Source organism: Coturnix japonica, chromosome 2, assembly GCF_001577835.2.
Source record: "Coturnix japonica isolate 7356 chromosome 2, Coturnix japonica 2.1, whole genome shotgun sequence".
Taxonomy (NCBI): Eukaryota; Metazoa; Chordata; class Aves; order Galliformes; family Phasianidae; genus Coturnix; species Coturnix japonica.
The window spans coordinates 19,987,506-20,003,036 of record NC_029517.1 but is presented as its reverse complement, the minus strand read 5'-3'; the positions used below and the strand labels follow the sequence as shown (position 1 = coordinate 20,003,036).

The 15,531-nt window shown below is 37.4% G+C and overlaps 1 protein-coding gene across 5 annotated transcripts in view; it reads right to left on the bottom strand.

The window, feature by feature from the left end:
• CDK14 (cyclin dependent kinase 14) overlaps nucleotides 1-15,531 on the bottom strand; it is a 288,398-nt gene that overhangs the window by 131,080 nt on the left and 141,787 nt on the right. For all 5 annotated transcript variants that reach the window (XR_001553047.2, XM_015853364.2, XM_015853369.2 and 2 more), the window contains one exon: nucleotides 12,162-12,285. Coding sequence is in view for 4 of the 5 variants with exons in the window: in XM_015853364.2 (XP_015708850.1) it covers nucleotides 12,162-12,285 (124 nt within the window). In the remaining variant the exon portion in view is untranslated. The remainder of the gene's footprint in view (nucleotides 1-12,161; nucleotides 12,286-15,531) is intronic.

The window sequence follows — 15,531 nt, the reverse complement described above, 5'->3', positions numbered from 1 at the left end:
TGCCAGAACAGATGGTTTTACATTGGGAGGATCTGCAAAGAACAGGGAGGAAGTTCTAGAAAGGACAAACTATAAGAAAATAATTCTCAGTTGAAAATGAGAGGTAATACATTTGAGAATGTTTCAGTATTCCCTGAGAAAAGAGGTAACTGGGAAGCAGCTATGAATCAACGAGCAATGTACTAAACAGTTAGAGTTCAGAATATAGGAACATTAAAAAACAAAACACAAAACAACAACATGGAGTTTTAAGACTTATGAATAAAGCTCTTGCTGAAGACAACACAGGTTACAGACTACTTTCATGCAGATTTGAGGAGTAATGTTCTTGCTTCCCTATCATCAGACTTTTTCCCTTATAAACCAAAGGAACTCAGAAAAGAAAATGTAAAGTGATTCAGACCATGAGGGAAAAACTGTGCTGCAGAGACAAAGATAAACCTCTGTATGCGCAATCTGGTGTAGTGTAATAGCCCATCAAGCAATGACCGTAGAAATCAACATCTTACTGCAATGCTACTTGTGTTAACAATTGACTGTGTTCCCCATCTGGCCAACTAAAAGCATGACTACAAGGTCCAATTTTGAATTATTCCATCGTGGGACCAAGTAAAAATGAATCAACCTTTATCAACTGCTATCTTGATAATTTATCATTCAATAAAATGCAGTAGGTACTTGACATATTGCATGAGACAGGCTAAATAGGAAATACTGGCAAGGAAATAAATAACCTTTCTCAGAGCTGTTTAAGACTGTCCTGGCCTATGCGCGTATAAATGGCCCCATTCTGCAACTAACAGATCCGCCAGTGCCTGGCTCCTGCACTGCACACCCAATGCCATTAAGTTTGATGTGCCTGCGCTACCAGCTAAGAGCCCCCCGCCATGCACGTCCCTGCTGCAGGACACAGCTGCACTGGTTCCACCTCACAGGCCTGGCATCTGAGCCATGGCTGGCACAAATGGTTCTGTAGCAATGGGGAAGTTTAACCCAGGCTGCTTCCAGGACCCATGCCAGAATGTTCATAGATAACAAAGATATTCAGCTAATACTTGGTATTCCTGCAATACATTATTCTCTTAAACTTAAATATTTTCTTAAAACATTGTAGCTTTTCTGTGGAAGAAGTCTGGTACATTTTGCATGCACTACCACATCAGTACATATATTTGCATGCTAGATAATGCCTGCAGAATCTAAAAACACATCTATCTGTACTGGCTTAAGTCAGAGAAAAATGATCTGAAAAGATAGGGCAATACAGTACAAGCATCGACACAAAGCTAACAAAACGAAGCAGAAGTCTATGCTATTTGAAGAAGAAAATAACTATAGGAGACCTAAAGATTTCACTAAATTTTAACATTATTTTCACTTTGCCTTAAAGTGAGACCATTAAGAAAACCTATGTAAGTACAGCTGCTTCTGTGTTATAATACAGCAACATATTATGACAGTGATCTCTGGAGCCTCAGATGCATCTGTTCAATTGAATTGCTCCTCAAAACTCATTTAATGTCGATGTCATCTTGAATTAGCTGAATCACAAATCTTACAAGGAAAGTTTTGTGAGAGACATTCCAATATGCTTAAGTCTAAATGATGATCTGACTTTACATCAGTAGTCACGCATCTGTATTCCTGCAGAGCCACCTAATCAGTTCATAATACAATTTTGTCACAGAGAAAGAAGAAATGAAAACAGGCAATTTCGTTTTAAAAAATTTACATTAGAAATGCATTAAAGCTGTGGATTCTACAATGTAATTCTGGAAAGAGGTAGTCAAAAAGCAAATGCTTGTCATGTGGCATCTTTCTAGAAAGTGATACTGAAATGCCACTGCCAGCAAGGCAAAATCTGAGCTCTTAGAACAAAATCTACACTGTTACATAGTTGTAACCTTACTAAGCCAGTGGAACTGCAAATCCCTTTATTGAAAAAATGAAAACGTTAGTACTGAATCCAAAGCATTCACTTCTCTGCTTTTTCAGACTATTGCTGTGCTTCTCCATGCAGTGCTTGATGGAAACTACTTCTATATTGCAAGAATCACAGAATCACAGAATTACCCGGGTTGGAAGGGACCTCAAGGATCATGTAGTTCCAACCCCCCTGCCTCTAATTGTATTTTCACATGGGCAAAATACCACTGCCATATTATTAGGAACTTTGCAACATTTGATATTTTCTTTAAACCATTTCTTATTACAAGTTTGCATGTATGAACAAATCTGAGGTACACAGGTGAGAACATCTTATTTTGATAATCCATTCAGCATCACATCCTGCAACCTGCATGGCCATAATTTTGAGCACCATCCTGAGCAAGGAACTGTCAGTTTCCAGAAGGTAAATTAGAATTTCATGTTTATAAAGTACATTTCAGTAAGACAGTGCTTTTTATTATCATTGATTTTTGAGTTCTTTTCCTAAGATCTATAGATCTTTCTTATGATCTCTAGTTTAAAGCTGAATTGAATTTCCACCTTGCTTGATAATTCCAGAACTTAGTGTCAGTTATTATAGTATCAACACAATAAAGACATTTTCTTCTAGTGCATCAGAGTCAGTACCTGCCTCTATCATCAAATATACCCACTACAGTTAGTAAGTAACTTAAACACCATTACAATGAAATAGTGTTAAAACCAAATATAGCCACAAGAGTGAATAAGAATAAAAAATAAAAAAAAAAAAAAGAAGTTACTAAGAAGTGACTTTAAAATGATGAAATAGAATTTGAGTATCATAGAGTCCTTAGAGTTGGAAGGGACCTAGGTCATCTAGTCCAACTCTCCTATGACGAACAGGGACACCTACAGCTAGAGCAGGTTGCCCAGGGCCTGATCCAGTCTCATCTTGAAAGTCTCCAGGGACAGGGCATCCACCACGTCTCTGGGTAACATCTGCCAGTGCCTTACCATTGTCAACAAAGCATACAGCAAGGCATGCACGCTCTTGTTCATGGCTTGTGAAAACACATAGCTACTGGTTGTGACTACATTGAAAAACAGTGTTTTGTAAGTGAGAATTTTCTCTATTCAGTAGTGTTATTGTGCTCTATCTGTTGTAGTTGCCAAGAAAATAAATAGGAGACATTACTTTCGGAGCGACTGTAAAGGACCTTTTCCTTATATCCAACTTAAATCTCCCCTCTTTAAGCTTGAAGCCATTTCCCCTTGTTCTATCACCACAGAACCTGCTAAAGGGTCTGTCCTGTTCTTTCCTGTAGCTCCCCTCTAGATACTGTAAGGCTGCTCTCAGATCTCCCCAGAGCCTTTTCTTCTCCAGGCTGCACAGCCCCAGCTCTTTCAGCCTGTCCTCACAGGAGGGGTGTTATATGATACATTTGTAGAAACATATGTTCATAAATAGGGGTGAGTATAAAAGAGATGACACCTGAACATCTCCCTTATTTTCAATGGCCATTAAAAAAAAAAAAAAAAAAGCTAAAAATTCCCCAGGCTGCCAGGGAAATTCTCCTCTCAATACATTAATACGAATTGTGCAACTGAAGAAATATAAATACAGCCAACATTGTACCTTTCAGAAAGAGTGAAAAAAACTTGCATTAACTATTAAAAATTAATAGATAAAATGTGAATCTATTGCAGTAACACAAGGACTTAAAACAACTGGGACAAAACAAATCATGGCATAAATTATAGAGCCAGCACTTCCTTAAAATGCTCTCTGAATCGTGGCATTATTTCATATCATGCTAAACAGCACATTTCTCTTAATGAACTGCCATTCTCCTTTCAAGTTAATCTTTTCTTTCCATATCAATATTTTTGTTCTGAGTGATGATGAATTCTTTCTTCCTGAAGCCACACCCTTTTCCACTTTCCCTTTCATTTCCACACAGCCGATTATTTCCTGCATAAAATAAATCTGCATAATTAACAACACATCAAAGAAATTTAAATGATTTTAAAATTTGGTGTAGTTTTCTCCCTTTATTATGTAATATGCTCTCCCAAATAAGGAAGCAATAAACAAAACCGCGATCAGACCAATAAGTCCTAAGGGGTAAGCAGTGCTAGACCAAACCAGGATGCCTGTATTCAAAAGCTTTACCAGGTGCACAGCCGGCATTCACATACAGCTGCACTGACAAAAGCAGCTTGCCATTTTTCAGGCAGGAGGCAACCACTCCTCAAATATCCCCATGGACTGAGGCACAGGAAGCTCCCTTTAGACTGAAGTTAGTCTGGCTGCAGCTGCTCAGCGTGTCTGAAAATATCGTGTGACATATTAAACTTCAGAAACCAGACTGGCAATACAAAATGCCAAGGTGTTTTTCTCTTGTTTGAGAAAGGAGGAGAAGCTACATTTTAAAGAAAGTTTGGTGCTTTAAACACAGACATTTATAGTCACACTATTTACAAGGCTACAGACTAAGGCTAGAGAAGCAGCAAAACGTGTAGACACGAGTGGTCACATGACAAAGTAAGGCTTTTTTTATGATGAAAAAAATTCTTTACTGCCCAGATTCAAAATACATCTACAGACTCTTGTAGATGGATGGGCTTCTCTTGTGGTAATAACTGCTGTGGTAATAATGCAGGGTCACGATTAGAACTGAGCCAGCTGCATTGCAGATGACATCTAAAGATCATATTCTTCCTAAGCACAAAACACCCTAACAGAATTTTTATCACAGTTGTTTTAACAGTGTCATAACCAACTTCCTTTATTGCCTTTAATGGATAATTAAGATGCTTTCCTCCTACTTAAAGGCTCAATATATCTCTGACTTCTAACAATGAGAAACTGGATTGAACAATAAGTAATCTGAGATGCTTTTAACAGGGGATTCATTCAGTGACTCAAGCCAACCTCCAGTTCCTTATTGGTTTAAAAACAAATTATTATTTTATTCCATAGTATCCAATAATTCTACATGGTGTTTCTCAGTGGGAAGAACTCAAGTTATGAAATCTACTCACTACTATGGCAGAAAAGATGGGTATTTTCCAAGAATTTTATTTTCAACTGTTAAACCACAGTCAGTGGAGACTGACATGGACAAAAATTCAGCGTGTGGCTCAATCCTGTGTCAAATCTATTACTTCTCCATAGGCTAGCAAACCCAATTTCTGTCCATAAAATACTGTTCCCGCATCAGCTCTCACAATGGCAATTTTAAAATTAGATACATCTGACTCCTCAATAAAGCCATCAGATCAGTCAAACAAACAAGACTGAGGTCCACAATAGGAAACAACAAACTAAATATGCATGAGAAGCAAGAGGCACCAAATGGTACTAGGCTACAAATTCTCTGCCATCTTCACCTCGCAAAACCAATGCACAAAAGAATTAATCAGCCCAAATATCAGAAATCCACCTTTCTGCACTTCTGCTGCTTGAGACTTCCTGCCACCTACACATCTCTTCTTGCTCCTTACCACAAGCCTCTTCTGGAGAAAACATGAGAAGGTCACACGAGCTGCACAGGAAGGCCTTGCTTTGGGGAGGGGAAGGGGCTGGCTCTGGCTAACCACTACCATAATCATCCATAATTGATACTCTGTGGACCATGACACAGAATAACATAGCAGTTATCCACGCAATCTTTTGTGCTATCCAGCCTTTCATATGAATGTATGTGGTAGTTTATAAAGTGATTCCTTATGGGATTCTTTCTGTGGAAAAGATTTTTTTATTCAAGTTATCAACATAGCTTTAATCATTTTAATGATAAACAAACTATACATCAATAGCTTTTTCCCCTGTGATAGATTTCCAGCATGCACCTAGTAGTAATATCTGTACAGAACTTCATGAAAACATGTTCTTTAATACTCAGCTGCAGCTTAAAATTGCAACTCCATTGAGTGTAATTCTTTTTATTGCAAACCTCAAGCTTCTTTGCCCCATCTATCTATTATTAATTGTACTATATATCTAAAAGTATGCAAGGAAGGGCATCTCTGACTGCATGAACAAGTCCCAAAGCATTAAAACACCAGTTCCTGATATTCTAACTCATCTTGTAGCATTAGAACTCTCTAGGATATTACCACAGCTTGTTTAACGGGCTGAAATATTGAAAAATCAGGGCAGAGAAGTGAGTGGACAATTTCTATTCAAACTTTTAAAAATATAATTAAAAAAAAACAAACAATAATATTAACGAATCAGTCAGCAAGTGTTCTTATCCTGTAAATTATATTCGAGCTAACCTTCTGGAGTTTCTGTTTCATGATTTGAAAGTGTTTTTTACTTCTGCTTGCATAGGTGCCTACACAGTCTCGGCCTTACACTGTCTTGCAGCCATAGCACAGTGAGAAAGTCAGTGTTTATGCTAACTAGAATGGCACCCCAATTAATATATGTGACCACACAGGACATATTCATATTTGAAATCGCACAATCCAAAGTGCAGACCAAGCAGACCTACTGCACACGTTGTGCAATTCATCTATACTGTAGACTGAGCAGAAAAGTCAAATGGAAAAGATGGCTGCAGGGAAGTTTCACCAATGAGCAAGTCCCTGAACTACAACTCATAGCAGCAGGTTGATCAACTCACAGATAAAGCAGGAAAAGGACCCTAATAATTTGGCCAGTTTCTCTCACAGCCTGAGGTGCTATGACTGCCTCACATGCAAGAAAATGAATGCTCCTGCCCTGAGGAGCTTTTTCATATATCAGTAGGTGACATGTCATGCCTGCCCCTAAAAGCTCTGTAAATCTTTCATGTGATAACTTCTAGTAATAACTGTATGCTTCCAAGCCAGAAAGCACAAAATTATTCTAACAATTTGTAAGACAAAACATACTACGATCAGATGAAAGGTCCAAATTGTCCCCAGAAGAATCAGAATATTAGGCAGTTAGTTGAAATTTTGGGATAGACAGTAAGACACAGGGGGGCAAATCCTTCCTGGGAAGTACTACTTGGATGGTGGGATTCACTTCCCACCTCTTCACTGCATGCTGTACACTATTTAGAGACTTTGAGCTGCAGTTTCTTAAGCATGATTACATGGATGCAAACATAACTGATTAGCCAATCTTGATTTAGATTAGTATAAACAATACTTAAATGCTATTGTGTGCAGGAGGACTTGCTTCATTGTTTTTACAAAGATGGGGATTGATCAGCCCCAGACCTTCCTTCTAGCTCTTTCTGAAAACGAAGACAATGGTCACCTTTCCCCAGTTACTAGGAACCTAGACTAGTCAACACAGTTTTGCAAAGATGATAGAAAAAGCCCTCATGATAACATCAGTCATCCTTGTCAGTACCATCCAGATGCCTTCTGTCTGGTCCCATGAACATCCATGGGTCAAGACTTTTGAGAAGATCCCTGACTCAATTCTCTTCCACTCATTTCTCTCCTCCCTGAACCCTGTTTCAGAAAACAAAGGACTGTGAAATTTTATTTGTGAAGACCAAGAAAAGGAAGTCATTGAGCACTACATCCCTACATGAGTCTGCTGCCCTACTTATGAAAGGGCCAAAATGTTCCACAACCACTTATTTCTTCTCTTACATATTTTCCTCCAGTCCCTTACCTTTGACTCCTCAGCAGTCTGTTGCCTTCTACTTCACCTCAACCCATCTACCTCCCAGTTGCCTTAATCTTCCCACAGAATGCAAAGCTGAGCTGCTGCCATCTAAGCCCCTTCAACACCTCAGACCCTTCTGCATGAGTATCACTCAGAAGCAACTTCATGCAGAGCCCAAGATAATATGCTTGGCAGGGTTTTTTCTGAATTTGCTCCTCTAGTTTTGGTATATATCTTTCAGAGGTCTGACGCTGAAAAATGGATCACTGAAATAACACATTGTACTGCTTATAATGTGTGCTTCATATACAAATAAACCAAAGAAATCTTGAATGATTTTTCAGTATGAATACAAACCACGTATCCTTAGGTAGCTGTTTTGCTTAGATTATTAATCATCTGATCACAAGTAACTTTTGAAAAAGACATTTTCTTAGTGTTCAGCCTTTGAGCTCACACTCCTCTCCACTGTTGTACAGTTACTTGACACTTTAAAGTTAACATAAATGCATTTGTCCTAGAAACACACTTTGCTTTCAAAGCTGCTCAATGCTTTCCTAGACAGAAGCTCAAAGATAATTTTTTTCTAAGTCAATAAACATCCAAAGGCCAAACAAACACATCTGTAAGCAGTGTACAGAAAAGTTAAAGTGGAGAAATTACTAACCAACATCTGAGTAACAGCTGTGCAGCCCAGTCTGTGTAGTAAACAGCAACAAAAACAAGGATCTATTCATTTAGCTTTGTAACTGATTAAGGTGTTAATCACTAAAGGTTTACAATACTTTATTTCTAGTCAAGACATACATGTGCAGGGAGGAAATAAATAAAAACAGAGACAAATTTACACTACAGAATCAAAAATAATTCTCACATTTATTCAATCATTTCATAACAAAAACTCCTAATACACTTTAATTTCCTCTGGAATTTTAATTAGATGGAAAAAAGAATGCAGGAAATTCAAGGACTATTTTTCAGAGCAGTAATTATTCAGGTAGTAGTCTTCCCTATTATATCTTCTCAAGAAAAGCCATTTTTTATACCTCATAAATTTTTAATTTGATAAGGTCTCTGTGTTGTGTTATCCCTTTTCATTTTGCTGCTGTCTTCTCATAAATGTTCATTTCATAGCAGCTATAACACACGAATAGCAAAGCAGGCTGCCGCTCAGCCGAACAAAGGCACTCCCACACAGTCGAGTGTCAATGTCTGGGAGCTGTGCTGTAGAAAAACACATGCCCACGGTTGCTCAAAGATTCCACTTCAGCTGCAATGCAATGCACTGGCAGGCATGAATAGCCTTTCTTTTACCTTGTTTGTTCAAGAACTATGATCTACTACAGCCTGCTTTTATTTGATATCCTGTGCTGAGAAGACTAAATAAGCCTCATTCCAAATTAAAAACCTTCAGTCAAGCTGTTAGTTTTTTGTAAACTTATGAAACCAAAATATAAAGGTCTTATCCTTAGAGACAAAAAGGCTTTTGCTCTAGGATTTCATATTTATTGTGCTGGCAAAGTCAATGCTATCTCTGACAGAAACTGATTTTGTGATAGGTTCTCTTCTGCCTCGAGTGCATTTAAAAACAAAGCATTCATTTCTCTAATTTCCATACTGCTTCTCATGTAATTAATCAAAAGCATAATCTAAACCATCTTCCTCTCCAAGCATATTATCATGAATTAGGCAATTGTGGGAGAAAAACGTAAAGAGAAGCAAGTCTCTATTTTACATCTCGTTTAAGAGTCTGATCCTGGGAACGAGGAAGATGGGCTGTGGCAGTGCAGTGTTTCAATAAGTAAATGCGCACATGCACGCCTGTGTGCGCACACGTGTGTGCTCTCATTTCTCATGCCTCCAGTGAGAGGGGTCACAACCCTTCAGACTTCAACCCCATCACTTCTAATTTTTCAACTCAGTTCTCAGAAGAGAAATTCAACCCATCTGGTTTTCAATTTTACAAGGTCATCAGCCACGAAAGAAAATACAGCTTGCAAAAAAAAAAAAACAGAGACATATAATCCCCTCTCAGTATATAAGAGTAGATTACACAGATGTTTCGGTTAGGTCAAGACAAACTACAAGAAGGAAAAAAAAAAATCCTCACCACATCATTATACATTTGTGCACCTACTACTGGTAATTTCTTTCTGTCTTTACCTTCTACGTTTCTATTCTTCATTTCATAGTAATGCACAATTGTCAACCTTTAATGCCTATCAATACAAAGCTGAGAAAGTTTTGCCTTTGGTGTCACTGAAAGGCACATTTGGCCTAGAGCTGCACTGAGGAAAAAAGGGAGTTCTATTTCCTACTACAATGGGGTGAAAGCAGACAATGAGAACAAACATCCCAGCCTTTCTTCTGTTTTGCTGGCCACAACAGCCAGCACGCCCAGAGAATAGTCAGTTGTGCATCTGAGCTGAGCACTGCACTGATCAGTTCACATTTCCAACAAATTGCTTAGAAGTGCCGGTGAAAGGCTTTTTGTTTGTTTTCTTAAGAATGGGACTGAAAAGTCTGCAGGCTCCCTGCCTGCAACCAGAAAAGGGAGGCTACTGAACTTTGCCCAAAGAAAGGGCTGGCTACTGTGGAATTTAGCAGAGGCCACTGACTTTTTCAGACCTCTGATTTGCTCTTCGTTTTTAATAGGCTTTTCAAGGATTTCACTAAACATTACAATAAAACATAAAGACCTAAGTCTGGTAACTCTGATGTGTCTTGTCAGACAAGCTGCCTGGGAGGAACTTCATTATACTACAGATGGATCAGTATTTAACCAACTTAATCAAGGTAGGACTGTTTTACCTATATGTTATATAGCAATGCCTTGCAGTCCAAGATGAGAATCAGTGTCAATATATACATTTACTCACCAACCTAACATGGGTTTCAAGATCTAGAGAGACTAAAACCAGAGAAACAAATAGTGAATGCAAAATTACAATGGATGGGCAATATCTGTATCTGATAGATGACAATTCTATTATTATAGTGACAAACTTACTATAGAAGGTTATTTTTGAGAGGGATATTTTTTTCAATTGTGATTCTTCTTGAATTGACTTTCTCTATCTCTTTTAAAAAAGCTTCAAATTGGACATTTAGCTTCAGGGGGAAAGAAAAAGTAAAGAAAGGAAAAGCATCACATGATCATATGAAGTACTCAAAATAACTAAAGAGACTGCAAAGTTATCTACAGAATTCTCAGTATCTTCCAAACTGGAGGACCATCATAACAAGGTCTTAAAGAATTTATAATATAGATATATTTGGGGATATTTAAGATAACTGCACAGTGTATTGAAGATATAAAAGACACACAAAAAAAAACCTAGCCATTTCAAACAGCATGACACCTTCAACAGAGAGCTAATTCATACTTCACTACAATCAAAAACACTTCACAATTCACATGTTGCAATAATTTAAGAATAAAAGATGCAGGAAAGCTTTTTTTAAACATTTAAGGAGCTTTTGGTATCTTCCAAGTTTTGAGAAACAGTAACAGAAAACCATATGTAAAAATGGACTTTTTTTATTTTTAAGTCTATTGTTCTTTCTTTAATCACCTCATGATCTACAGGCCAATCAAGTTATGGAGTGTGTCTACCTGAAGCTCTGTTCCCTTCTCTAGCACAGCAAATACACACAGAGCTGTTAATTGGAGTAATACTAATTAAAAGACAAAACACATGACTACATTAACAGTGAAATTGCCAATTAGCACATAAGGCTTCCTCATTACTGCTGGTGAATGAAATGTGAAGCCTGATGTGGATAGCAGTCATAAAAATAAAAGACATTTCAAAAAAGCTGATTTTCAGCTTACATCAGAAGTTCTGCTGGAATCAGTAAATGAAAAGTTGATGTATAGGAAAAAGAGAAGTTCCTACATGTTGTGAAAATTGCTAAAGAATTATACTGTCATGCTCCACATTTCTACTCACAATGATATTCATAAGAAAGAGTACTGCTCCAGTGCAGCCACTAGAAAATACTTTAAAATACATTTATAAAGCCAAAAAGGGTAATATTTCAGTTGACAATTTCCCATGCCTTTATACTTCACATACATACTCCTACTTCATATATATACTCCCCTAAAGGGACTAAGAATGGATGCTGAAAGCAGTCCAGATGATCTTAGTTTCCTTTCATCTTTAGAAAGAATAAATATTCTTGTATCCTTCAGTCTCTTTCAATCAATCATCATTTTATGAAAGTTAATCCTACTTTCAGATCTCCCCAACCCTATAGCTGCTTGCATAAAGTGCTTGTGTTCTTCACACATCCTGTATTTCCTCAACTCTCGCTCCCTCTTTCTTCATCTCTCTTTTCAAAAGTTTGGAATTCTAATTCAGAGGTCTCACAGGAAGAAAAACTGAAATACCTCCAGCATTATTTTCCTGGTGAGAACTGGAATATATATTTGTTTTTCATTTGCTCCCTTTTAATCAAGCATTTTGTTGACCATAATCAATTCCTTCGCTCAGGAGAAAAATGTGCAATTATCTACAATAAAGAACGTGTGTCTAAGGAATAGGGTGGGGGGAAGAGAAATCAATGGAACCATCTGTCTGACATTCCTACAACATTATAAGAGACTTGTAATTAACTGCTTGCCTACCAAAGTCTGCCAGCTTTAACTCCCCCGTGTCACTGATCAGAAGATTCTGTGGTTTCAGGTCCCTGTGCAAAATGTAACGCTGGTGGATGTAAGACAGTCCTCGCAGCAACTGAAATAAAAATAACTGAAAAAGAGGGGGACAAAAAATGACCTCTGTTAATATTTTGCATATAACCACAGATGATTGCTTCACAGTATGCAGGATGCTTGCATATTGTGGTAACATTGTGTTAGAATTCCTCCCAAACTGTGTAATTCCCACCCCAATTTAACACATGAAATTTCAATCTAAAAGGTATGTACTTTTAAAGGACTAATCCCATTTTCCAAGCCCTGCTATACTGTAGATTCTTCTTGCCTACGTTAAACAGAACAAGAACAATATAACCATGTGCAGAAGGCTCAGTTCCTACCAAATTATAATTATATTCCATTTACCCATATGGCCTTAGAGATTAGGTGGTAGCCTGAAGACAGATGTGTATCTTCTCTAATTATAGGAAACAACAGTATGGGGTGGATAGGAATGGGGAGATAAGGCTGGGGGATGGAACACTGAAGCTAAAACAAAGAAATTAATAGTATAACAATAATGCCTGCGTACCCAAGCAAATCTCCAAGTAGGGGAGGTTTCCCTCTTTAAAGCTTTTTACAGGAGTTATTTAGGTATATTTCATAAAGAAATAATAATTCTTAGCAAACCTAAAGATGACTTTTTAATTACACTTATAAAAGTTTTTAAAGTAGATTTAGATAAGAACCCAACTCATTTCACCAATGATTTTTTTTTTAACTCTTCACTATGCTCTACAAATGTTTCCATAGAGCTAAGTATTAATGCTGTGTATTTTTGGAATTTACAATTGTGAATACAGACTTGGAAGATGGAGATCTTTTGTCCTCCCCTTTTCATCTTCTCTCCCATCACTCTCCTGCATTCTAGTGGTGTCTGATGGAAAAGGCTGTAAATCTTATCCTAGCAGATTTCTGTCAATGCAAAGGGTGAAGAATTGCTTCCTAGGAGCTTTCTTTGCACTCTGAAAAAATGTATTGAAATTTATTGAAAAATTACACAGATCATTCCTATTGCCTGACATAGTCAAAGAAATATGGTTTCCATGTGGAAACAGAACAGGCATGTCTAATACCAAAAAGATGGGATATTCAAGAGTGGATATGGACCTTGTGACCCACAGCTTGCTGGCTGGTAAAATGTGCTCTCCTGTGCAATCCACACCAAAGATTCAAGGAAAGTCAACCCGAGTGCATGTGAATCTCTAATTAACTTGCAACACAAGCATCCTATTTAGTGACTGCTGAAGTGAGGAGACATTATAGAAGGGGTTACAAAATCTGATTATAGAAGAGAATAAAGCCTGACATGAAAGAAACAGAAATGTCATGTTACTGAAGTTGAAATGAATTTAATTGCATTTCTTTTTTCTTTTTCTTTTTTTTTCCCTCCAAGAGCAGACACAATACACTGACGTTTAGCTATTTAGCCAGGGCGCAAAGAGCCATATCAATCACCTTCTTACCAGAGCTTGGTCTAACAATGTGCTGAGGAAACTTAACAGCAAAAGACAGAAATAAAAGAAAGAATAGCAGGAAAGTCATAAGTAACATGCACATTCCTTTTTAGAATTGTGGTTAAAATGGAATTCACATTACGCAAAATCCATCTTAAGGGCAGGAAGCAGAAATGGCTTTCATTACAGCCTTAAAAAATAAATTCTATTAAATTACTTTCAAATATATATTTTTCAATAAAAGATATTGTAAATAGCCATTTTGCTATACTAAGTAATTTGTGTTAAACTTCAACTACTATTTTGAAATATGCAAAATAATGTCTAGCATCACATTATCTTACAGCATTATGATCTTTATAATTCAAGTGTACTAACTAATGTGGCCTTTCATTTGGCTTAAATGCAGATAGTCAAGTGATTTGACATGACACATTATACTAAGGAAATAAAGAGCAATTTTGCAGCTAAACAGCACAAACATACACTCCTGAGGACAGCACTGGAATATGAGTTTATTCCAAACTTCTGGACACGTTGTTCTTGTGAAATACTTCCACAAAAGTCAATTAAACAGTCCCATACACTACATGAATTGTTTCTTCTTTGGATGAAGATCATAAGAGAGAAGGGGAAAAACCTCCCCAAACTCATTTCAGGGTAAACTTTGCCAAGTTTTTGCTGTCTTTTCCCTGTCAGTGTTGTTTTACTTTGGTTTTATGAAACGTGAGAAGATTTAAGTGAAAATATGAGCATAACTCCTGGCAGTATTCTGCAAACTGTGTGTCCTCTGGGATTGCCTGGAAAGAGAGAGCAGCAGAAAAGACTCTCTGTTTCCAATTGTTACCCACTCCACAAGAACAGATGAATTGGAAAGAATTGTTTCTCACACCTCAGGAAACACCTTTCAGGCAAGTAACCTTCACTGCATTTAAGGAAAGCTCTGTAAAAGAAACCTCTGCTTCCCTTCAAAGCTATCTTTGTTATCTTCATAAGGACAGAAATTAATTCTGAATTAGGTACCTTTACCCATTATATACATATATACTTGACCTGAAATCATCATTCCCCCAAAACCACAGTCAAATCCTCATTTAACCTGTTCTTTGCTCAGCTTCCTCCATCTTGCTCAACTCTGACAGTGCTGAAACTTCAGCCTGGGGCTTATGGAGGGGTTGTGAACAGGTCCCTCAACTAACATCTCCTCTCAGCTCTAATGGTGGACCTGTAGACCAAGGGAAGACTCTAAACAGAGTCAAGTCAATATCAACTCATGTCAACGGTCTTTTTGTGAGGAGAAATTATATATAAGAGCTCTTGAGCTTGTGAATTACTAGCTTTAAAATTTCCATTGTCATAAACAAAGCTATATAGCCTTCAAATAACCTGTAATAAAAAAGCTGGGACATTACTTGTGTACTGTTTGCTGTTTATTACTAACAATGGAGATTTGGTGATAAAATGAGAGGCTCATAAAATGATAAGGGTCGTTGTGATGAAAATTGGAAGAGGCAGAAAAAAGAAGCAGGTAAAGTCTATAGAAATAAGGCTTTTGGAAAGATTTAATCTCGTGCTAGTTTTCATATTCAGACAAAAAAAAAGTTTATATATATATGTGTGTGTGTGTGTGTGTGTGTGTGCATGCATGTGTGTGTGTTTCAGGCCTTTCTTATTTAGGATGCCTGTAAAAATAAAAACATAACAAACTTCTTCAGCCTGAACAATTACGCTGAGCTTTCACTTTAATCTGAGCTACATGTTCTAATGAAGAATTTTCATTGTCACAGTGAGAAAAACGCATGCAGGCCAAAGACAATCTGGAGTTTATAGACTGTGATATT